The 25,657-nt window shown below is 37.7% G+C and overlaps 2 protein-coding genes across 3 annotated transcripts; one reads left to right on the top strand and one right to left on the bottom strand.

The window, feature by feature from the left end:
* Positions 1 to 1,535: 1,535 nt before the first annotated feature.
* On the bottom strand, positions 1,536 to 18,032 carry nfat5a (nuclear factor of activated T cells 5a). Of its 2 annotated transcripts, XM_066669649.1 has the most exons (13): positions 17,709 to 18,032; positions 13,178 to 13,300; positions 10,908 to 11,475; positions 9,774 to 9,957; positions 9,450 to 9,640; positions 9,174 to 9,346; positions 8,900 to 9,034; positions 8,767 to 8,819; positions 8,543 to 8,675; positions 8,014 to 8,088; positions 7,756 to 7,880; positions 5,362 to 7,657; positions 1,536 to 2,905 (listed from the first exon to the last, which is right to left on the bottom strand). In XM_066669649.1, the coding sequence occupies exons 1-13, from the start codon at positions 17,779 to 17,781 to the stop codon at positions 2,685 to 2,687; spliced, it is 4,350 nt and encodes a 1,449-aa protein (XP_066525746.1). In that variant the 5' UTR covers positions 17,782 to 18,032; the 3' UTR covers positions 1,536 to 2,684. The 2 variants fall into 2 exon arrangements, with proteins under 2 accessions (XP_066525746.1, XP_066525747.1); XM_066669650.1 differs by lacking the exons at positions 13,178 to 13,300; positions 17,709 to 18,032 and adding an exon at positions 12,043 to 12,108.
* A 2,620-nt stretch (positions 18,033 to 20,652) lies between these two features.
* Positions 20,653 to 25,608, top strand: dbndd1 (dysbindin domain containing 1). The gene is made up of 4 exons (XM_066669713.1): positions 20,653 to 20,791; positions 21,712 to 21,858; positions 22,854 to 22,991; positions 23,795 to 25,608. The coding sequence occupies exons 1-4, from the start codon at positions 20,761 to 20,763 to the stop codon at positions 23,965 to 23,967; spliced, it is 489 nt and encodes a 162-aa protein (XP_066525810.1). The 5' UTR covers positions 20,653 to 20,760; the 3' UTR covers positions 23,968 to 25,608.
* The last annotated feature ends 49 nt before the right edge of the window (positions 25,609 to 25,657 follow it).

Genomic DNA, 25,657 nt, shown 5'->3' with positions numbered 1-25,657 from the left:
TTTAAAGTTGAACTACAAACTCCAAAAAATGTGGAATTAGTTACAAAGGTACTTTAGAAGTAAGGGAGAACGGCTTGCAAAGGCACAAAGTACTTCCAATAAAAATAGCACAATACAATGGAAAGTAGAATAAATATCTGCAAAACCTAACAAAACTTTTAGTTCTACAATGATGGATTGTGCAGAAATGTCCTGCCTTTGTTCTATTTCTGCTTGTTTTCTGTTACACATACAGTATGACACTTTGACCTAAGCTTGGAACATGGGTACCAAGAACTCACAGGTAAAGGTTATATCTCAAAAAAAAAAAAAAAAAAAAAAAAAAGTTTGGCTGCCATAGTGCGAGAGAAAAGAAGTCATCTTAATTGGTCCTTAGTTAGATGTAGTGTGAATCTATATTTCTACATCATGAGGTAAAAACACATTCTTTCACTCTGAAATCAGAGTTACTATTTTGTTTATATGGCTTTGTATGGAACACATGTTCCAACTCATTAGCCTATATACTCTGTAAAAACCTCTCCTCTTTCTGGTCTTATATTGACAGTATTTGAGCTCCACAAGTCACACAGGACCTCTGCTTCATAGCACAGTGATGGGGACAAAAGCACTATAATTAATTTCTCCCCTTGACATGATGTATGAAGTACAGTACTGCAGAAGGGACACACAATTCAAATGTTTTAAAATGTACATAGTACATTTAGTAATTTCAGTTTTACAAAAATACTGTATGTATGGCTCACTTAATACAGGTGAGAGATTACAATTTACTACAAAGACAGCACACGTTCTACAAACGGATGTTACACAGGAACAACATCACAACTAAAAAGTTAGGCTCGTTTTTACAGTTTGTAACACGTGTTAAATGCATAATTATAAAATAAATGACTATGATACTGGACCAATACGGGAACAAAGTCAACTGATAAATAATCGATACACAGAGCAAATGTATTTGGAGAAATGTACATTTCTTTCAACAAAATTACTCATTTTGCAGATGAACGTTACCTACGTAAAAGCTTCTTAAGAAATCAATATGCAGCTATTAACATCTCTAAAAATATTGTCTTAGTTCTTCAAATTAAAGGGCATTGAAAACATGTATGAATGAATGCGAAATAAAGATGTGCCAAATAAACAACTGGACGTCTAAAAAAACAAAGACTGAATATTAATTTAATTGTAATGTGAGCGCTGATTCTGAATAAGAATGGATGATATATTTGACCACGAGTCAAGCTTTGGGAATGAGTTAGTTTCTAAAAATCAGTCCAAATGTTGATATTACAATGGTTATCTATGTAAACAATGTAGCACCACTACACCAATATGTTAAAATAAACCCTGTAAAACTTCATTTACCAAGTAAAATATAAATGAAAAGTACTGATGACCTACTCTTCACATTAACAAATCTTTCCAGCAGCTACTGCCCAATTGTAAATTTACATCTAATAAATGAAATATTTAAAAAAAAAAAAAAAAAAAAAAAAAAAAAAAAAAAAAAAAAAAAAAAGGATCTTCATATAACACAGCAAAAGTAATCAACAAAAACATACTTCACACATTATGTCATGGGCATGTATGTGTGTACAGTCTGACTGGTCTTCCAGAATCATTCAAGCTCTCCGCCTAACAAAGCCACTGCTGAAACCATATGTGCAAAGAGACACTGACAACAAAAAATGAACATAATTCTAAGCAACTGGATCAGACTCCATTGTTTTCTTTTTTTGCCCAGACCAGACTATGTCAGTCTTTTCACAATAAAACCACACATCCTTATGAAATGAAAGATTGTGACGATGATCAAAATGCTATTCTGTTTATCAGACACTACAGCATTAGATGTTAGCACACTGTGGGGGTACACATCCCTAAAAAGGAATGACAAAAGATGGAGCTTTTCTTTACTAAAGGTATTAGATAGGACAAAAAGGGGGGAAAAATATACATATATATATCTTGACTACATACAAATATATACAGTAAACGTTGTATAGATATATATATTATGGGTCAGGTAATGTGAACAATGTATACAGCCATTAAAATAAAAAAAAAAAGGATATTAATTAAAATCATGGCTCGTTAAAAAAAGGTTATTATGAAAATGGAGAGAAAATATGACAACTCATTTTGAGAAAGCCTAAAGACTATAAAAACAAACACACAGGCAAACAGGTGGATGTAAATGGCTCAAAAGCTAAAAGGGAGTGTCTCATTTCAGGAGCTCCATAAAGTGCTAAACATACCATCTAAAAATTCAAAGACAATGCATTGCCCCAAAGTTTTAGATTACATTTTCTATTTCTAGGTTCAAGTTGTGTTGGTTTCTATTGGCAAGAGAGAAAATGATTTAAAATAATAAATATGACATTAAGATGCTCAATGAAATGGCCTCAGATCACATGAAACTGACTTGCCAAAACTATAATTGGCCCCAATTACGTGGATCCATAAAATGTCCCTAAGGACTAACCATGATTACAACCACCTGCAAAACCCTACATAACACCCCACCTCCTCCCCAAAAAAATACGTTAAAGACTTTATTTAAAAAAAAAAAAAAAAAAAAAGTCAATCCTTCACTTCCCACAAAACATTACACTTGCATCTATAAGCTCAAAATGGAGCTCAAATAGGGCTCACCAAGATGAAATTTCAATGTATTTTTACTGCTCTAAGAAATCCCTGGGGAGTGTTTTCCCTTGTTCTTGAAACCGCTCAAGTAATTCATCAATCTTCTCGTTGAGGTTGCTGGATGGGTCCAGTAAAGTCTGAATCTCGGCACTAGATTGAAGCTGGCTCTGGTTATGATCTGAACTAGGATGCCCCATGGTGACAAGCTGATCTGCCAATGTAGGACCAGTAGAGGTTAAGAGCTGGCTGCATTCTGACAAATAGAAGAAAAGTTTGTGAGGGAAGGGGGAAGGAAAAAAAAAAAAGCACATTATATAATTAGTTTATTTCTCTTATCCCCGTTTTTTTATTTTTTTTATTTTTTTTTAATGCCTCTGTGGTTCACACTGAAGCCAGAGCTGGCTATCCTGTGAAAAGTGTAGAATAAGAGACAAGAGACGCTGCTGTCAATAAACTCACGCAGAAACACTTCATGCAGAAACAGGCCTCATTCATTAAATGTGAGCAGAAAGAATTTGTTATAAATCACCTTTTTTCGTAAATACATCAAAAATATTTGTATGTATGAACAAAATTTAAACCTGCTCCTGAAAACGTGCGAGAAAAAGTGTGCGTAATTTCTGAGATGACATGACTGAACTTTAAAAGTTATTAAAAATGTAATAATATACACAAACTAAAATAATAAAAAATAAATATTCAAACAATAATACTGGACTATGAGGAGAGACATGGAAATGGTTAAACCAACACATTTGCACGCAATATCATTACTTACTGTAATAATGTTATTTGTTTTTATTCCAATATTAGATTTTTCAAACAAATAAAGTCTTATTGCTTGCAAAAATAGCTTCTTTTGCAAAATACCATGTAACACAGCCTTTTGATGGCACGCTCTGTCTAATGCCTCACTATAAAGTTTCAGTAAGTGAGCAACAAAATTTATTTGAATGCAGTTTTTCAAAATGTTGATTTCCTCTTAGAATCTTTGTTTTCTTTTGCTTTGCTGTAGAGGTTTTTAAGGCTTTTTGCTGCAATTCCTCAATCTGAATGCTTCCTTATATGGATGCTATTTGAAATTTATGGGTGTGGATTATAGTAATATTAATGTTAACTGTAAAGATATATGCACACCCTCCCAAACTGCAAATATTTCATATTCATTAACATACACAAGAAAAAAGAAAATATTTTGTGAGAGGAGTGACAGCAGAGAGCCCAATGACAGTATATATACACACAGGTGCTGGTCATAAAATTAGAATATCATGAAAATGTTGATTTATTTCAGTAATTCCATTCAAAAGTGAAACTTGTATATTATACCCATTCATTACACACAGACTGATATTTTAAGTGTTTATTTCTTTTAATTTGATGATTATAACTGACAACTAATGAAAACCCCAAACTCAGTATCTCAGAAAATTTGAATATTGTGAAAAGGTTCAATATTGAAGACACCTGGTGCCACACTCTAATCAGCTAATTAATTCAAAACACCTGCAAAGGCATTTAAATGGTCTCTCATTCAAAAAGTGTACAAGCAATAGAGATAACTGCACCCTGGAGAGGGTTGTGAAACAAAACCCATTAAAAAATGAGGGGGAGATTCACAAAGACTGGATTGCAGCTGGAGTCAGTGCTTCAAGAACCACCACGCACAGACGTATGTGAGACATGGGTTTCAGCGTTGCATTCCTTGTGTCAAGCCACTCTTGAACAAGAGACAGCGTCAGAAGTGTCTCGCCTGGCCTAAAGGCAAAAAGGACTGGACTGCTGCTGAATGATCCAAAGTTATGTTCTCTGATGAAAGTAGATTTTGCATTTCCTTTGGAAATCATGGTCCCAGAGTCTGGAGGATGAGAGGAGAGGCACAGAATGTTGCTTGAGGTCCAGTGTAAAGTTTCCACAGTCAGTGATGGTTTGGGGTGCCATGTCATCTGCTGTTGTTGGTTCACTGTGTTTTCTGAGGTCCAAGGTCAAAGCAGCCGTCTACCAGGAAGTTTTAGAGTACTTCATGCTTCCTGCTGCTGGCCAGCTTTATGGAGACGCAGATTTCATTTTCCAACTAAACTTGGCATCTACACACACTGCCAAAGCCTGGTTTAAGGACCCTGTTCTTAATTGGCCAGAAAACTCACCTGATATTAAACCCATAGAAAATCTATGGGATAGCGTGAAGAGGAAGATGCAATACGCTAGACCCAGCAATAATAAGAAGAAGCAGAATAGCTGAAGGCCACTTTCAGAGCAACTAGGGCTCTCAACACCTGAGCAGTGCCACAGACTGATCGACTCCATGCCATGCCGCATTGCAGTCATTCAGGCAAAAGGAGCCCCAACTAAGTACTGAGTGCTGTACATGCTCATACTTTTCATTTGGCCAGCATTTCTAAAAATCCTTTTTGTATTGGTCTTAAGTAATATTCTAATTTTCTGAGATACTGAATTTGGGGATTTCGTTAGTTGTCAGTTATAATCATCAAATTAAAAGAAATATACACTTGAAATATCAGCCTGTGTGTAATGAATGGGTATAACATACAAGTTTCATTTTCTGAATGGAATTACTGAAATAAATTAACTTTTTCATGATATTCTAATTTTATGACCAGCACCTGTGTGTATAGGTTATTTTGTCTACAGAGCAGTATTACTGTAACATCCTAGTTTCTAAAACACATCTTCATAAAGGGGACTTACCAGAGGGGATTTCAAACAGAAACAAGCCTGGTTGCCCAGGCTGCCCAGGTTGGCTCAAAGCATTCCCCAATGCTGTCTGAAATAGAGGATCAGGAGTTGGCTGACTGGATGTTGTGGTGGAGTTCTGCAAACCTCCAATTGCCACACTGCTCTGCCCAGTAAAAATTGCTGCTGCTGCTGGAGCAGCCTGAGGTAACTCTTGGGTGCCTACACCACTCTGTAGGGCTGAAATGGCTGCTTGGGGTAAGAAAATGTTGACAGAAGCTTGGTCTGTGGAAGATACAGAGCCGACATTACTGGTGCTTGGAACAACCTGCATAGGTTGCTGGTCCTGAAAAAGTCCTGGCTGAGTTGAAGGCATACTGGTGGATGAGTCATCCACAACAGAGCTGTCATCTTGGAAAGACATAGGCTCTGATGAATCTTGCTGGGCCACATTTACCACACTTGACTGCGGAAAAATAATTTGTGTGGTTGAAGTTGACTGGGATGGAGGGACTGTAGACTGGTTTGTTGAGCTATCTGCAGTTACATTTGCAGAGCTTGGAACTACTTGCATTGGCTGTTGATCTTGAAAAATATTCCGTGGGAGTGGTTCACCACCAATTGGACCCTGGTTTTGGCCACTGAACAGAAGAGTTTGTGGCAGGTCTTGTGGATTAATTGGAGTAGCACAGAATAGCAGACCAGTCTGTGGTTGTTGCTGACCCTGGCTTGGGGATATTGTAGACATGCTCTGAAAAAGGGAGGGCTGCTGTTGTGTTGGTATTTGCTGTGGCTGGGGAGTCTGTTGTTCCATGGGAGTGGACAATTGTGGTTGTCCCTGAAAAAGTGAAACTGCCTGTGCTGCTGAAGCAGACGACGGCATGGGTGTAAGAAAACTTAATTGCTGTTGTGGTTGGCTCTGGGCATTGTCAGCTGTTATTGGGCTAGGAAGAATCCCTTGAGAAATGAAAAGCGTGGTTGGGGGAGCCTGTTGATCAGTAGACAAGTTAGTGCTCGTCAACATTGTCATTGTATTTTGAAACAAAGCAGGTTGGACCTGGCTAGCTTTAGAAGTGCCAAAAAGTGTGCTCTGTGGATCTTGTGTTTCAGTCAAAGGGGTGTGACTTTGAAACAATTGCTGAGGAGGGGAGGACTGTGAAGTCGACTGCTGAAGAAAGGTTGATGTCTGAATAGTAAGCAGCCCTGCCGTCTGCTGAAAAAGTGCTTGCTGCTGTGTCTGCTGAGATGAGTTTTGTAGAAAACCATCAGTTGGCTGGGGCATGGTACCATCTGCCCGTGTGGTGCTTTGACGCTCAGATATTGGATCCTGTGGAATTCCTGAAAAACTTGGTGTGCACTGCATAGGAATCTGTGGTTGTAAGAGTTCAGATTGTAATTGCTTCTGCAGAGTTTCCAATACTTCTTGATGTTGTTGTTCTTGCTGTAGTTTTTCTAGATTCTTCTGATGTTGTTGCTGCTGTTGCAGATTATCAAGTACTTTCTGATGTTGCATGTTCATTAAGGAGTTTTGCTGCTGAATGTCCTCAAGAACCTTCTGATGCTGCAGATTTTCCAGAACTTTTTGATGTGACTGTTGCTGTTGCAGGCTCCCAAGAGCTTGCTTCTGAAGATTCTCCAAAACTTGTTGCTGTTGTTGGAGACTTTCCAAGACTGTTTGCTGATGTTGAAGATCCTCTAGTGCCTTTTGATGCTGTTGCTGCAAATTCTCCAATATGTTGTGTTCTTGTTGCTGCTGCTGTTGGTTGGTCAGTGTGTTCTCATTGCCACCCAGTCTTAAACTGTTCATGTTCTCTTGGACATGCTGCTGGAGGCTTTCAGCAGAAGGAGTAGGGCCATAAAGCACAGAGTTCAGTTGCTGTTCTTGCAGCTCCCTTACTGCTCTTTCCAGTTGTGCTACCTCATCCTGAGGCAAAAGGGACTGGACCTGGGATTGCTGAGATGTAGGAGGCCTGGAATCGATCCCTACTACCACCATTCCAGTGCCATCTGGACTGTTGTCTTCCGGGGAGAGAGTTTCTGGAGTTTCCCTCAGGAATTGCTGAGGGACTTGTGGGGGTACAGGCTGAAGGACTGTTGTGTCTTCTGATAAAGACACTTGAAAGGATGTTGTAGGGGAAATGTCCTGTTTCTGAATGGTGGTTAAGGGCTCTGGAGGTGAAAAAATTGGCGGCGCCGGCTGTTGAGTCTCAACAGGTGGTAGAGACACAGGGCTAGGAAAGGATTTACTGCTAGTAGGAAGGACGGTAGTTATTTCCAAAATCTGTTGATTTGAATTAATGACCTCTGCAGGCTGGATAAAATAAGAAAACAAAATTAAACATGTATATTTTACCACCGCAATTTCATTATTATTAGTGACATTTCAGTCAGATATAATTTATAACCAACCTTAAAAATGTTGCATGCAGTAGGGTTGGTAGAAACTTCCATTGGAGTGACTTCTTCTCGTTTAACTATGGATATCATTGGAGTCATCAAAGTATTGTTTAAACTACTGGTTCCGGTTTGCATTGCTACAAGCAAAATGTAGTTGGGGGAAAAAAAAAAAAAATCAATATTATGTTATATATTACAAACAACATTTTGAATATTCTGATTTTTGATTATATATGACATACCACAAATATATTTCTTTTAATATCATACCTGCTATCTGGTCATCAAAAGTGCAAGGCTTGGATGTTGTTTGTAATTCTGATTTCACAGAAATATCAGATTTCTCTGTAAAAAAAAAAAAAAAAAAAAAAAAAAAGATTTGCCTTTATCATATATATATATATATATACACACACACACACACATTATACGCTTATTCAGCCTACCCAGAATCATTGGGCACAAGGCAGGAACATGTATATTTTGTATCCTATTTTTCAAATAGGATAATGTTTGTGTTCATACGAACTATTCCAGCATGTATTACTGTGCTAAAGACAAACAGGGATTGTTTAACATCCAGCCTCGTAAATTATCAGCACATTTGCGTGGCTGGGCTTAGGATTCAAAAATAGTACTCAGTAGTACTAACAGCTTTCTTCAACTTCAATCTAATCTTCTAGATATATTCTATATGCAATTTCTGTACCTATGTTAAACAAATATAATTAACTCTAGACCAATCATAAACAGCAATTAATAAGTTTGTATGAATTCAGTTTTAAAATTATTTACAAACCTGGCTGGGGAGTATAGGTGAAAGGCTGTAATTCATGGGTTCTCCCTGCATTCGTTAACACAGAGATCCCAACTGACACAGGGGAGGTCACAGTTAAGTCACAATAAGGAGGGACCTTCACCACTAGATGATTCTGGTTGAAATTAGAAAAATGAATTTAGAAGTATGTATTTTACCATTAGAGCTGACAAAAAACACCCTGTCCTGTGGTAAGCTGCACCTACTTGATGAAAAAGCTCCATGTCAATCTCTGCTTCTGCCTGCCATGAGCTTTCATCTGAAACCAAAAATTGATATTTATTTAATAGTGGCTTATAAACAAAAGAGAAAATTAAGACTAATTTACTTTAGCAATACCTGTGGCATTTTCCTGAAAAATAACTTTTGTTCCCTTGAGGAAATTCTTGCCAATAATGAAGACCTCCTCTCCTCCAGTCACTGGGCAGCTATGAAGACTCTTCTTAAGAATTTCAGGCACTCCAGCAGGCTGGGCTGAACATAAAAAATAGAAGATGCATTAATATACTCTGGAACAACATAACAGAGTTCTCAAAAAGTAGATATTAGTTTTTCATCACAAGACAACACATTACTAAGGCAGCTTTACATTACTTTAGACATATACACTTACTACAGAGTATTGGTGAAGAAGTAGTTTGCAAAGTGAGGACAGAATTATCTGGTCTGGGAATGTTGACTCTAAATGCCAAACGTGCCCGAGTGCTCTTCTTCTTAGATCCAGCAACACCTATTCGAGCTTCAACATCTGCATTCCTCAGTTTCAGTATTCCAACGCAGTCCACTCTGAAGAGATATCTTGGTTATTTCAAAAACTGCACAATCGTCAAAAAATAAACGGGGGGGACTGAAATCTGCAATAAAAGAAGAAACCAGAGCTATTCCTTACGCTAATGTCATGGAGTTGTTCGGCTCAAGATTCACTTCAATAACTGTGGTCCCCTCAATATCCACCTCCTTACAGGCCGTTGTGTTACGTCCAGTCACTCTACAGGCTTGATAAAAGCCATGAGGCTTTACCCGTCCAGCATCATTTGCAACAAACACTTGGAGTACAACTGGTTCATTCACTCCTTCTAACTAAAACAAGAACACAATATACAATTAACACGTACTTTCCATTCAATTTGAATTACAAATTCAGGTTTAACTGGCTGACGTTTTGCCAGAAAAAATATCTTAATACAGTTCTACAAACTAATGTAATTCTTACTTTGATGGTAGGAAATCCTTGCTGTGTGCGGTCTTTGACAGAACCTCTGCTTCCTTCTGTAAGATATCGCGCTCTGTGCTGGGTCTCAGGCTGGACCAGGATTTTCAGTTCCTTCCCTTCACTCTTCTGTGGATACTGGGTTGAAAGAATTCCCCCTTTCTGACTGCCAGCACCCTCGAGAGTGCTAGGACAGAAATACAGGTTTCAGTAATTGAATGTGCCAGAACACTTAATGTGTTACATGGCAATGCTGTGATGGCATAGTATATACACATCATAAAACGCCACTAAGATGTAATCAATGGTTCATGGACAAAACATGTACATCCATGACACACTTCAAACACACAAACCTGGCATTGGATATATCCACGTAAGGCAATAACTTGTGCCTGTGAAACATGAAATCATTCTTTATAGTCTTGGTACAATTGTACAACGAAACTTAACCTCTACATCAAACCCCTCCATGGTAGAAACTGGAAAAAAAATCCTGTGCAACACTGATCATTAAATAAAATTATTTCATCACTTCCATTGTCATATCACTTGGATAAACACAAATGATAATGTCTATCAGCAAATCTTTTTTAATCACCCTTTATTACTTCAAATAACCAATAGTGTAAACAATTTACTTATTTGAATCATTACATCTTTAAACTAATTGTAATTAAGTATGGTATCCTTCTTATTATCTGCAATTACTCAACTATTCCTGGTTAAGGTAATTACCTAACTAGAGGTGTGTGTGAGTTTCAAATTAATACATATTTTTGTGTAAGCTTTTGAATATATTGTTCATTTTTATAAGGACAAAAAGAAAAGGCTTTATATTTGTTCATCTGAACAGGTAATATTAAAGTAAACAATGCTAAACAATTAAAAAAAAAAAAAAAAAAAACTACTAGTTTACCCTCACAGCATATTTGTGCAGACAAAATATTATAATTCAAAAATAAAATATGAAACACTACTCTCAAACTGCTAGTCCACTCTATGTTTCCGATTTTAGCTTATTGATTTTATAACATTAAAGCAGCAGCTGATTTTCCAATTATTGAATCCAGCAGAAGGACTCTCTGAATGCCTAATAAGTTGGCTGGGCAAATTTCAACATGGAAAGGAACCAACCTGCCTTTGAGATTGCCCTTCGCTTCAGAACCCAGTTGTGAAAGTACAAAGTGTGGAGCTTTTGCACTGTCTGCATCAAACACATCCATGGTTGCCTCATCCCTGGCCACAGGTTTTGGACCAGGCCTCTGGCGAGGTGTGCGCTTACGGGATTTTCGAGGTACCTCAGTATTGTCATTGTATGAACTGTTGCTCTGCATGCTGAAATTAGAAACCGAGTCATCCATCCATATACTACTGCTTTGTTCTGAGTCAGGGTTGAGTGCCAACTCATCCTGGCAAGACATACGGCTGTCATCCAACAGATCTTCTGGTGGTGGAGAGATGTTCAGGACTGTCCGTCGTTTTGAGGGAGTCATCTGATTCTGATGGGCTGGTAACCCAACCCCATCGCCCCCTGGAGCCCCACTGATGGCAGATGATGAACCAGGCTCCACTCCCAGCACCTCTGTAGGGAGACAGTTGTGGAGCCTGGAAGATGGCTCTGGAGTTGAAGTAGCTGTGTGCATATTGGCACAGGAAGAGGCACTGCTGTGCCCTCCAGGGGACGATGAGGCAGTGGCTGCATCTGTAGTATGCACAATGCAAAGAGTTAATAATGCTTGTTACTTTAAAACTGGCTAGCAGTCCCGATCAAGCAGTGAAATTTGTACATGACATTATGGTGGCAATTTCCCTTTTTCCCTTTATCCCTTTAGACCTCTACTTCCAAATTTATATACTAAATCTGTCAATGGTCACGTCTATCTGTCAATGATATACTATGCATAACGATGTCCTTTCCCTTTTTAATCACCAAAGAATTTAGGATTGTGAACAGAATTTATTTTTATTTTAACCAGTATTAATTTATTATATTCTGAGGCCCAATTTTTTATTTTCTTTTTTTAAATCGGAAAACCTGTGCCATTTAAAACAGTGCAAGTAAACATGCTTAAAACATACAGAGCATGTATGACTGCTGTGTTTCAACGAAGGGTTAAACTAAACTACACAGTCTCTGAAAACAAAAGTTGTCCAGTCATAAATCTCAGGTGTCTGAAATCCTGTGTCAGATGTCAAATATTGCATGCCAATTGGAGGATTTAGTTGGGACTGAACGTAGCCATGGAGACAGAATAAACAAGCTTCTGACCTACGAAGCAGAGAACTGCAGACCATTTTATAAGCAGACTCTCCCTGTTTCAGAGGGAACTCCCTGGAATAAAAACGACAAATGACAGCAAAAAAGCAATAAGTGCTGGTCATTCAAAAATCATCCAATGTAGATATCAGCAAATTTGGTCAATGAGTCATTTGTGCACAAATTAATCAGTAAAGTCATCAATGTAAATTTGACTACAAAGTGCTGGTGCTAACACGTGCACATAGTAATAAAAACACAAAATCTTGTTGAAAATTCCCAGGGCCAGCTTTGTAATTATGGTGTCGCAGTGTTACAATTACCACTTTAGTTCTGATTCAATATTTAGTGTCTGCAAAATGTAACATAACATTTATTGCTGCAAAGCAGATGTTAGTCTGTGCAGCTTTATTTAAAGCTGGTATAGTCCCTTGTTGGGGCGCATCGCGGCAGTGATTTTAATGATCGGAGAAGAGAACAGCATACCAAAAAAAAAAAAGAAAAAAAAGAAAGTGCTGATGAAATGACCTCAACTAGATTTTACCTCAAGAAAATTACAAAAACAAAATCCCCTCAACACAGAGAATAAGTCAGATTGGAATGGTTGGCAAGTTTTACTAAAGTTTCTTTTGGGCAATCTCAACTATAACTTGCCTTTGGTGGTCACATATTTTTAGCAAAAAATAAATAAATAAAAAAACGGGAAACAAGGAAACTCTTAACATTTTAGTGGTTTTATTGGAGATATTTATTGGAGGTAACTAAAGAACTGGTCACAGTATGTGTGTCTGCTACTAAACCAAAAACACCTGTGAAATGAAAAGATAACCTTTCCAAAGTAAATATGTGCAGATGGCTTACAATTTTATTGGGAAATGTTAATGAACATGTAATGAACTAAAAGATGCATGGATAAGACAGAGAAAGCAAAAGGGCCAAGATTAAACAGAAAATAAAATGGAAGAGAAAGCAGAAGTGTGGCAAGGTGGACATTTGTGCACAATTTGACAAACTCACACAGAGAGGGCAAGACAGTGATAAGTGTAAAATTGTTTAAGAATGAAAGCAATAAATGAGATTGTTTTAGGCAACTCAAAAGACAAAAATGATGTAGTGGGGAAGCAAAAAATGAGGTGATATCAACTACCTGAGGCCAGGGCTGCTGATGGAAGAGGGCCTGCCTCTCCACCACTCTTCTGGCTCATGGTCTGTTTGTCCTGTGTGATGGGGGGAAGCTGCAGTTCTTTAGGGAGTAGGTCATACACTGACTCTGAAAAATGCATAAAGCCAAAAACGTAGTTGAGGTATTAAAAGAAACTGGTAGACAGTGGAAATGATCAAGAGTCTTGGGTCTCAGTGATTCTGTACAAAGATTAACATTTCAATCAGCTTAATAACAAATGCTCAGCATATCTATTCTTCCCTAACAATGAATTTTGCTTCATCTCTTTGACATAGGAGGACATACTAGTGTCCTGCTACCTCTTTTAGAAGAATGATATAGGAATGTGAGAATAAATGCCACTATAAATCATTTTCACTTTTTACTTTGAAGTGACCACTAGAGAAACTGGTCATAAGACAATCTGACTGGATTTTGGTATTAAACTGTTATTGTTTGCTCTGTACATAAATTTAAATAAACAGTTAAATGTTTTTCCAAGTTTTCATTTTGAAAATCTCGTGGGTTATCTTAAAATCTTATGTTATTCATTGGCTAATTGACAAACCAGTTCATAGTTCTTGCATTTTGATCAAATGGCAGGATTTAGCTGTACTAATCATGAATTAGTCAAGCTTGGACTATGACTATAAGCTTGCACTACTGCACTATAAAAACATAGGATTCAATATGAATATTTCTGTCCAGATGCAGAAGCTGCATTTGAAAATGTCAAGTGCAAACTCCCTATGTCTTGAGCGGAAGATGATGATCCAATGATCCATGATCAGACAATGTCACTTGGAGGATAATACCAAGTGTAAATTGTGTCACAAAATATAAGACACTATCCATCCAGCTGAGGTTCATGTTCCACTGAACATACTCTATTGTTCAGAGGAGTATTGTTTTAAGGGAGTATGTAGCTGAAAGTCAAATTACACTGCAGCCAACAGAGGGGGAAAAAAGTAGTAGGTTATGTGTATTTTTCAACCATCTATACATTTATATTTATGCTACTCACTGTCCGCAGTAAAAACACTTCTCTCTACATTAGTTAAAATAGACACTCTACATGTCCAAGAGTTTTAAACACCCCATCTAATTACTAATAAAAAGGGGTTTAACTGCAATAAAAACATCTTATGAAAACTTAAAATAACAATGTCAATAGACTGTAATGCTCTGGTGAAGCTGTATGTGAGTCTATGGTCATCAAGCTAAAATTTATCATGGGCTAAAGAAATATAAAGCAGCCTAGCATTAGACTAAGTAAGAATGAAATTGTTTATTACTGAGTGATGGAACACCATCTAATATTTTTTTTCAGATGAATTTGCACAGCACTGCAGAATCTGCACTATGTAACTTTGGAGGTGTGCAGGAAAAATATAGAATATATTGCCTATATGTTTCATAAGCTAATATATGTCAACTAGGCCCAGGAAACATAGCACCAAAAAACAAACTAAAGCTGCCTTTATATGTCAGGGCTCATTTTTTGACAGGTATAGGTAAAGATTCAGGTCACTGACAACAAGCCACCTGCTGGATAGCAGAACATTTGCCTAACTGGGCATGTTGAACATCATGACTGGTCAGTGAAGAGAGAGGTCTCCAAAGGACTATGTAATACAAGACGAGAAATGAAAGCAAAACAACACAGTTAAAACAGTATACAAAACGCCTGATTTTTCCAACCAACAAATTAGCATATTTTGTAACTATGTGCAGGCAATTTAAGAACATTTTTAGAATTGGAATATCTAAAATATATATAATTGAATATATAAGATATATTAACAAATGGAATTGGGATATCTCGTTATCAGTTAGAAAATATATTATAATACAAATTAACCAAAGTGGGAACTGTGTCTGAATTCCAATATTTACACATTAAACAGGGAACTATGCAATGTTGAAGTTAGCTTTTGGCGGTCCAGCAAAACTAGGCTTACCTAGTTGTACTTTTCTCTACTAAACTGGGTTGGGCTGTGGATATTCAAGGCAGAGCTGTACAGTTTCGAAATGATGTAAGGTTAAATTTGTCTTTTTAAACAGAAATTTTGGTTGCATAATCTTGGAAAGGATGATGGTATCCATTTTCATAAAATCAACTTCCCTGTACACCTGAAATGTTTTTAGGTTTTAACCTGAGGTGCAACAAAAACATTTATTTAATATACATTTAAGTACATTACATATTTTAAAAGTTTTTTTTTTTTTTTGCTAAAATGAAAGCACAGCAAATTTCACAACATAAAGTGTTTGTCACAAAGTAGATGCAATGGTATTTTTACTCTTTAGGTGTGATACCAACATATACAAGTGAAATTGGGCCTCACCTGCTCTCTGGCTCTCCATGATCTTACATGGGGAATACAGAACCAGGTGGCTTGCTGAAACTGAAAATCAGGCAGGTTTGCTGGCACATGATCTACATTCCAGCTATTCTGTCACTACGTGTCCCTTGACTACAGAGAGATTAAGGAATCATCCGATTCTCCTCGGGCTACATTTTATAATATAGGGATTAAATCTGGTGAAAAGGTTTTGTAAGGTTAGAGGAACAGCTCTCAAACGCAAAAGAAAAACACTGCCATAAAAATTACACACTTCAACTTCCATCCTTGACAGTAAAACATGACTGAGCAAAAATGCTAATTATTTTCTGTTAATATTATTCTGTGATCACAGCATCAAACAAAAAAGTAAACCAAGTGTGAGGTAATTTAACATGAAATAGAACCGATGCTTCCCTCAGCACCTTTTCAACAGTGTGGTTCGCTTATTGAATTCAACGTGCAGGCTTATGAATAAGGCTGTAGAATAACAGAAATGTAAAGCCCAAAGCAGGTTGTTGTAAGTAGCCCTAAAAAATTAATTCAAATTAAGAGTCATTGCTCATGCGTTTAAGAGAGAGGCAGAAACACATTTTTAGATGCAGTACAAAATTCCAATGTTTATGTTTATATAAAAAATACAAACAAGATAAAATATGATAACCTTTTAATTTTCATAGACTCCATCTTATAATGTTAATTTCAACAAAACTTCAAAGCAGTGTCAAATCATATATCAAGGAAATACACAGTTAACAGCCAATGTAAGGGAGGAGAGAACATAATCCAGGCCTGCACCCTCAAGACTTGTTCCTTAAGCAGCCTGGATCAGAAAGTCTACAGCATGCAAGTCCCATTAACTTAATCTCAGTTGTGGTTTAATCCCTTACAAAACGTGTCAACTTCTAAAAACAGTAATCTTTATATTCACAGCTTCCAAACTGTATAAATCCATTAACACGTAGGGTATGATTCTATCATTAAAATCATTATCTACCACAATAATTTAGGCAGTATTTTTTACTTTTTTGACAATTAAACCCCTTTATCCTACAGTTAAACGCACAAAAACAATTTCTGAAAACCACTGAGAGGAGAGAAAGTGTCAGACAGGATGTATAGTCAGGTAGTAAATAATCTGTGACGAGGCATTATCTGCTGCAAAGTTAGATCATGAGGCAAATGTATATTTGCTAAAGGTGCGTAATAGGACATTTTATGCTACCCTGATATAGTTTGGTTAGAGATAACCAGTATTGTCAAAAGCATATTGAGAATGCTGTATTTACATATGGCTACTGCAGTGTGTCTGCTTACTTTAATATTATATGTTATCTAAATCTTGTTTACTAGCGCTGAACAATATGAGGAAACACCAAATTAGGGTTTTCTGACCAGTTTGTGGTCATGAAATTGCAATTATGTTTCATAAGTTAAGCACCAGGTATGTTTATATAACAAAAAACCTACAAGAACTGGCTTCAGTGGTGAGCACTGAACGTAGCGTCAGACTGATATTCAGTGGCTGCTTCTCATTTACACAGCGGCGTCTGGCTCCCTCTGACTGGCGTAATGTACGGAAGCTAACTGATGCCATTTAAAACTTAAGACGTTGCTATCATTAACATTACCTCTCTTGCGACCTGAACATTTCCCTCTTTAAAATTGAGAGTTTTTTCGGTCTTATTTTTCAGGATAATTTTACCATGTCTTTCATCCACACCGAGTCTTTACTAATGCGCCTTAACGCAAGGTAGCATTCACACTCAATACGAGGGCGGGCTCTGATGTCCTATTTCTCACGCGTGGCGATGTGTGTTTTGTCTGTGTACAGATTTAGAGGGCCCTGTAAATTTACACAAAACAGGGAACCCGTCTTTGATTTGGGGAACCGTACTTTCAGTTTAAAACTTATGCACAAATGAGATGTCCCTGAACTCCCGGTAGCTGTACGGGGGCGAGAACGCGGGCCACTGGTACTGAAGTAAAAAAGAGAAACAGACGAAGAAGTGGAGGAAAACAAACCCCACACACACACTGCCGCCTGCCATGCCTCCTTCCTCTGAGGGAAAAGCCTCAGGATATCAACAGACACACAGGAGTTAAAACAGCTCTAGCCAGTCACAACAGAGTCAGACGGCTCCATAAAATAGAGCAGGTGTTGGTCTTACCTTTGGAGTAAAGAGATTTGGGGGAGTTGAGGTCGATGTCCGTGCTGAGGAGAGATATAAAATCAGAGGGCATTACTAACTTAGCTGCGCTAGCTGATTGTCGCTAGCTCTGAACTGAGCCTCATGAGAGCAGAGCAACGGTCCTGCACAGTTCACAGCACAAGTATACAGCTCAGAAACACACTCAGAGCGGGCTTCAGGCACACATACAGGGTCGAGACGCTCAAAGGAATATAGCACTATAAACAGTTGTATATATTCAGCCTGCTAACGGACAACTTATAGGTTTTATTCTACATCAATCTGATTAGCCTGCTAGCCATAACAGCCATTCACCGTTTCCGCGCGGCTCCTCCCCCCTCCGCGCATGCGCACCGGTTTCAGTATTGTTAGCGGAGTGACCAGCAGCAGAGGTGCTGTTTAATACAGTAAAGCTCTAAAACATTGCTCTGAAAGGCTTTACTGCACACAGGGAATATCACTGGAAGAAAGACATGAAGTAACGTGTCATTCCTGGGTGTCAAAATGTGAAGAAACCTCCAGGCCTGTACTCCCTTGTTTGCAATGTATACAGGTAAAGATCCTGAGGTTGTACAGAGGATCAGCACCACAAAACACCTGCCATTTAGCCTTATTGATACATACATCACAGAACATGTAGACAGGGTTTGTGAAATATCCCCAGTTGTCGACTTTCACAAGAGAATAAAGCAGGTCCAGTAGTGGGGATAAAAACACAGCTAACTCATTTTGAAAAATCTTCTCTTTTACTCTGTATGAAAATAACAGTAACTAACATCACTTATGGCATATTCGGTACAGTTTCAGCAATACATCTTAAAATTCTTCCAGACATAAAATAGTTTTGGACATGACATTTCGTCAAATCACCCAGTGATCATAAGTGAAAACAATTCAAATCTGTTATTAGCAAAACAATAACTTATTTATGCATGTTTGATAAAAAAAAGTATAATGGATGAAATATTAGTTACATATTTAAAATAGTAAAAGATAGACTTTACCTTGATTTCTACAGTTTACACAGTGGATTATCAAATTTAGCAGATTAGAGATGTTAGAATGGCTGAAGTAATAACAGAAGTGTATCTGTGCAGAGTAGCACTGCTCTGGATGCTGGGAGAAAAAAGGATTACACAACTACACATTGTGTGTAAATTGAAAAAAAAAAGATTCAGGTTGCTTCTGTATAGAGGCTGGGAAAAGCTCCTCTGCAGCTGGGAAGGTAATGGTCAAACTCATGGAGTGTGAACGAGTTGAAATGGCACTTGAATTCTAATAAAAACATAAAAAAAAAGATAAATATATGTTCATACTCAAGAGTATTTGAAGTCTTCTTTCTTTAAAAAAGCTCTGCCACAATGACTAAATATCAATAAATGTCAGCATACACCTAATATATTGTAATATAAATAAAGTTCTCCCTTTTGTTTTTTTCTTTTTTTTTCACTTTAACATGTGTAGTCTGTGACTCAGTAATAATTCAGTTTCATTTTTCATTAGCTCTGTTTATCTGGGGGAGTTCAATAAGATCTTTGTCAGACGTGAAAGATCTTAAGATCTTAAGATGCTAAGAACTGAAGCCAAAGAAACAAAGCTGTCCTCTTATAAATGTGCGCTTTACAGGCCTGCAGAGATTGTGTGAAAATGTGGAAGAGGCAGTGAGACAGCTGTCCAGGCAAAACGGATCTGAATCTTTTTAAGAATAGCCAAATCTCACATTCAGAGTAAGGAGTTAGAATGTTTCTTTTCACAGAATATTCTGCCTTCTTTTGTAGTGTAAAGGCATCCAGGTACAGTATATGCCCATAATGCTTCCTCATTTCTATATTAGTGTTTTTTTATAATGTATGTTATTAGTATATTATTCAAAAATAAAACAAATTGCTTAGTCAAAATTTAATCTGTATTTTACAATATTAAAACCCCTTACATATTCATTTTGACTTTCAAAGGACTGTGTATAAATCTCCAAGACCAAGATTATTTTTATTTTTCTACAAAACCCATTAATGCAAACACTCAGTCATTCACATTTATCAAAGTGCTTTCAGTGCTAAAAAATAAATCACTGTGTGTGCTGATTTTGTAATGCCAGTTTTAATACCATAGTTTTGACAACGTGGTCATACTTATCATTTCTTTCTGTATTTTCCCCCTGAAAGTGTGGAACAGAGGTTATCAAATATGGTTCTGTGCTACAGCTTTATGCCAGCAAAATGGTATAACTCAACTCTAGTCGTGTATAGGACTACACACAAACTAATCTCACAACCGTGTACTAGCAATTCCACTGCCATTTTAACATCAGGCCTGTACTGGTAACAAATGTATTGTTCTAGGCACCACATTTAATTCTTCACTCGAGTAAAAGAGCTCAGCTGCTGCAACACATTCATTTGTGCTTAAAACTTGAACAGAGCAGAGTTATGCTGTTTGAAAATGCATAGATTGTAGGACATTTATGTTAGAGAGTAGACAGGTTTGAAAAGGGGGGGAGTTTTTGTTAACATTTAGTTAACATTTATCAGTTAACAGTTTAACATTTTTTTTTTCACATGCGCCCACAGGTAAAATAGTCCATTGGTAAAAGCAATATATGAAGGGAACAGGAATATACAGAGATTTAGAGTTAACTGAGAGTCTATTAAAACTGCCTCTTGTCTCTTCTGCCCAGCCCCATCTCATCAAACAGCTTCATCTCTGCACTCTACACCAAAATCTGTATTGTTTATCTGTTGATGGTTCCCTTCTTGAAATGTTCCCTTTGTTGAATTTCTTTACATTGCATTATGCATAATATGATTGACTTTTCTTTCTTTCTTTGTTTTTCTGTGCTTAGTATGTGTCATTGTGCTGTGCATGCTGCAATGACAAGGGAGGTGTGGAAGCGTGACTGTGCGCACAAAGAGGAGGAATGGGGGGAGAGAGGGAGAGAGAGAGAGTGCGTATTATGGAGCAGGCTACACCCCCCTCTCTGTCTCTGGCTGCAGCGCCAGACAGCACTGCACTGGCTGCTGCTGTAGGCTGAATGGAGGCTCAGGCAGACTCCAGTACTGCAGGTAAGAGACGCCTTTTTTGTTTCACAGCTCACAGTGGAGCTGTGCAGACATTATAATGAAGTAAAATCTATTTACTGGAAGTCCTGTTTCCCCGGCAAGTGTCTATCATTTTTTCAAGTAGGCTTGGCAGGCTTGGCAGGTGTACGAACCCAGCTAAATGGGCAGACTGCTTCTGTTCAGCAGCATGGACAGCTGGTGTTCATGCATGTCTATGATTTAAGAGTGGACCTGAAACATTTCCATTGTTGTACATCTTTTGGAGCATCCGATTTATGACAATGCATGTAAAAACACAATGAAATGAAAGGAGAAACACCGGATTTCTTTCAATCAGCCTGATTTTGCAACAAATATATATTGTAGTGTACATTGACACATTTATCATGTAATACGGTATGTTTGTAAAGTGATGTGAAAATCACAAGTGGCCCACTCTGCTATGCATCTTTCCCCATTTCTCTGTATGTGTGGTGTGAGGGGCTTATCTATTGTAATGAGAGGTGTGGGGTAGGGGAAGGATGACCTGCACACTGCAGAGGAAAGGAGCACATTTAGTAACATACTGTCTAACAACCAAATATACACATTACATTGTTATAGTGAACATATGGACTCTAGGATCAGAGTAGAACCTTCATAAAATAAATAACAAGACCCGTCTCTATTAAGTGTTTCCCTTGAGAACAGCAATGGTTAAAATGAAACAGAACACTTGTATGTTGTGGTTGCTACCTTAAAAAAATCAATAGAGGGCGGAAAACCGCATCAACACTGTGAACCAGAAGTAGATCATGTTTCTTAATTTTGGCAGCCACGAGCAACCTTTCAGACTAAAGACAGAGACTCGGTGAAGGAGTTTAGCTGATAGTGCTTTTATCCATAAATAGACCATTCCCATCTCCTCTGTGTTCTTTCTGTAGAGCCAAACAAAGAGAGAGAGCTTCATAAACTCCTCAAGTCCTCCAGCTCTGCCAGTCTCACAAGTGAGGCTTCCCACAATGCTTCAGGAGAGCAAGTCGGAACCCCTGGGCACCACTGTAGCCAGGTGCTGACCGCAGAGAGACGCCGTAAGTCAGAAATTATTGTGTGTGTATATATATATATATACAGTCATCTGCCTAACACTTACATTTTACTGGTGTAGTTTCATCTGCGAAGGGCTAGTACGGTTGCATGGTTTAATCTAAGTCAAACAGGAGTACATATTATTAATTATTAATTATTTGAAGAATGAGACCCACGGATTCAATTGATGAAGGAATGGTTCTGCATACTAACATAGAAAATCTGCATTCCATGTCTTCAAAATACCTTTTGCAGATAAGGTCAGACATTTCTGATATGGTTCATGTGTTGCCATACATTCTTGCAACTTTATTCTGATTTTGAATCCAGTTTCCATTATTTCATTTTGAAGAAAAGGAATTATCCAGAGGTGGAGAACTGCAATTTTTTTGCTATGATTGAGTGGTGGACCCCTCTCAAAGAAAAACAAATGATAAATGGGTTAGAGTGGCAAATTAAGTGAGCGTGACAGTAGATGAGGTTCAGTGTACTTGTAAATGTACACCTACAGCTTATAAGGTACAGCAGTATGATATATGTCATTTATAAATGTATCCATGGTTAATGCCATCTTGTTTCTAAGCAGCAGAGTAGAGTCTGTGTTCTGGCAGTTCTTTTCATGATTGTGTTGCACTGAGAATGCTCTCTGTAGCATTAAAAGAAAAAAACATGTGTCCAGTGACTGGAAATGAAGCTTATATTTTATAGTACAGGGTAAGCCAGTGTGAGCTTATTCTATCTTCCTTATCCATCACATCCATGCTGCCAAGAGTGGTGCAAAGGGAATTTATCACCACCCAAACTCCACTGTGTTAATCATGTTTTCCCAAAATTGTATCATCAGCATCAGCTGTCCCTTTGATCTCAGGGGAAATGTGAAGTCAGACAAAGTTGAACCACATGAGCACTGGTTTTTCTAGATTGTGTGTCATGTTGGTGTCCTTGCCAATACTAGTAATGTTTTTTTCTCTTTCTGTGATATCATGTGCTCCCTCAGAGCCTCTGAGCAGCGTCTCCTCTCTGGAGGTACACTTTGATCTCCTGGACCTGACGGAGCTCACTGATATGTCTGATCAGGAGCTGGGAGAAGTGTTTGCTGATTCAGATGAAGAGAATCACAATGAATCTCCAGCAAGTGAGTCTTAATATTTACTTCTCAACAGCTACTGATTTATCTCCTCAAACACCAGGCACATGTAGCAATTGTTCATTCTACTATGTAATGTCTAATATATATTACATTTTTAAGAAATTTAATTGTTTTAAATACTGAAAATTTTATGTATCCAAATATTTATGGACAGGACAATGATACTAGGCAAGGATTTTAGACACTTCAGCTGCAAAGTCTTCTTCAAACATTCCCACAAAGCCTTCATTTAGCTGCTGGTAGCCAGTAGACCACCAGATAAAGAAAAAACAATGTACAGCAGGTTTTCTTATTCTGCTTGTTTCTTCCCATAGGTCTTCCGTAGTTTCCTTCTGCAAGCACATGATTATTTGATAGAGTGCTGCACGGAAGTGCACAAATGTGCACCTCTTGAATATTTAATTTCACAACACTGTCAGAGGCACTGGTCTTTCCCTGCCTTCCCCTTCCTGATCTTTGGAGATTACAGTAGCTTTAGTTACTCATCTTAAGTTACAGCACGGCCTTGAATCTGTCTATCATGACCTTCAGATTTAGTGGCCAGATGACATTTTTCCTTTATAAAGTGACTTTTCAACTGAGAAAGTAAGATCGTCCCCCAGAGAGAAAAGAGAGGGCAGCCAAGAAAGTGTGTGGAGACCACAGGCTGTATTTTAAAGGTCAGAGCAAACCTGCCCTCAGATAAAGTCATAGAAGAAGAGGCACATACTAAAACAAACTCTACAAGCTTTTTTTGGGGGGGAGTGTTTGCCCATATAATTTCTCATTTGATCTTGTTCAACCCTCAGATCAGCAGCAGCCTCCATTGCCCCGTTTTCCTCACAGTGGTTATGTCCGATCACCTTCCTGGACCCGAGGAGGTAAAGGGGAGCAGCAGTCCAGAGACAGGAAACATCACAGCGACTCAGAAAACACAGAGCCTTTACTGAAGATCGAACGCTCCCAATCCCAGCAGCCCTGAGCCACAGATGGGTCTATTGGCTCAGAGAGGACAGAAGTCCTTGACTGGGGCATGAAAGTTCCTTCCCAAGGAAGTGATGAGGGATCCCTGAAAGGACATATAGACCCTTGACAAAAATAAAGTGATTTTTTTTTCTTGCCTAAATATGGCACATGAAACCTTGAAGAGTGGGCTTTTATAGAGATGCAATTTCCCTCCACTAACCAGCACTCAGTGTGAGGTGAATCACTGATGCACTTCATATGGTCTTTTCAGCATAACTGTGAAGAATCCCAAGCATGAAGCATTATGGTCCATTCAGAATCTTTACTGATTCTGGAGAGAAACTGATCTGAGGAGCTGCCGAGATTTGTTGCAAACCCTTAAAATACATTACCGTATTTTTTAGGGAGAGAGGAACAGCCATTGGGTGACGTACAGTACTGTGCAAACGTCAAAGACCGCATTTATTCAACCTGTGGTCAAACTGGACATTAAATACAAGAAATTAATTTAATTCATAATAATTCATTGCCTTTATTACAGATTCCACTCCTCTGTCTCCTTTTTGTTTTCTGTTTTTTTCAGAAATTTCCAAATTTGGTCTTAGAACTTGGTTGCATTTTTTGCATCTTACAATCCCAAGCCATCCCAAACACATACAGTGGTGTTGGGTCTAGATTCTGGGATGGCTAGTTCACTGTTCCAAAAACACCAGAAGCTTTTTGGTTTTGCAAATGTTTTGTCTCTCAATAAAGGTTCATTGATACCTCTACAACTTTATAGACTCAGTGTTGGACTGTTTTCTCAGTGGGAGAATGAACAGAAAGGTGTATTTATTTCAGATTTGAAGCCGGAGCAGAGCTTTCTCTTCTTTCTCCCAGGTCTTGCATGATTTTTAGAAGGCATATTTTCTTTTTAATTATTTAATCAAGTTATCAAAATTCCTATTTATGCATTATTGTTCCTTTACATACATGAAATAGTTATTTAATATTTCCTCAGAAATATCTCGTAAAAAGGAAGTGTTTGATAGTTATTTTAAATATTGACTTTAAAATAAACCTTTTTTTTTTTTTTGCACAGTACTGTATATGAGCACACTGCATTGTAACAGTGCTGTGTTCTGTAAACAGTGGCATTGAATAAAGCTTGTATTAATTTGCATATTGACTAGCTCCCAGATGAAATCTGTCAAAAAGTAAAAAGTGAAATTCCCAAAAACAGTGTAGGAAAAATGAGTTTTGACCATGTGCTGAGCGGTTTACTCCATTGATATGGCTTGGTGGAACAACTGACAACATGGATGTGTCTGAAATAGTTACTTTTCCATCCATTGATTTCCTTGAAATTCCAAGATATGGGATTGGAAAGAACAATTCTCATTGGTAGGAACAATTAAATTGGTATGAACTTTACTTGGTATAATTTTGATTTGAACAATCTAATTTAAACTGAAAAAGATAAAAAGGCAACTATATTTCATTCATGTATGTACATTTATAAAGGTGTATGGTAATAATGACGCTTCTATCAGGTTAATACAGGGTTACATTCTGTTACGCATGTTTAAAACAGGGTAAGACACGAAGAAAGAGTGGTAAAAACAGTCAAAGGAATCTAAATGAATAAAATATACTGATGAGGAAATAAAGAATCTAAAACACGGTGAATATTTATTAATGGTTACTTATTTTTTGATGCATTTTCT

The sequence above is a fragment of the Hoplias malabaricus genome, chromosome 4 (assembly GCF_029633855.1).
Source record: "Hoplias malabaricus isolate fHopMal1 chromosome 4, fHopMal1.hap1, whole genome shotgun sequence".
Taxonomy (NCBI): domain Eukaryota; kingdom Metazoa; phylum Chordata; class Actinopteri; order Characiformes; family Erythrinidae; genus Hoplias; species Hoplias malabaricus.
The sequence above is the reverse complement of the archived record's forward strand: the minus strand, read 5'-3'. Positions and strand labels throughout refer to the sequence as shown.

Coding starts and splice junctions, on each gene's coding strand:
- nfat5a (XM_066669649.1), bottom strand. CDS start 17,781: ATGCCCTCTGATTTTATATCTCTCCTCAGCACGGACATCGACCTCAAC. Junction 9,347..9,449: donor AACAACTCCATGACATTAGC/GTAAGGAATAGC, acceptor ATATCTCTTCAG/AGTGGACTGCGTTGGAATAC. Junction 8,676..8,766: donor ACATGGAGCTTTTTCATCAA/GTAGGTGCAGCT, acceptor AATTTCAACCAG/AATCATCTAGTGGTGAAGGT.
- dbndd1 (XM_066669713.1), top strand. CDS start 20,761: ATGGAGGCTCAGGCAGACTCCAGTACTGCAG. Junction 20,792..21,711: donor GGCAGACTCCAGTACTGCAG/GTAAGAGACGCC, acceptor TTCTTTCTGTAG/AGCCAAACAAAGAGAGAGAG. Junction 22,992..23,794: donor TCACAATGAATCTCCAGCAA/GTGAGTCTTAAT, acceptor TTCAACCCTCAG/ATCAGCAGCAGCCTCCATTG.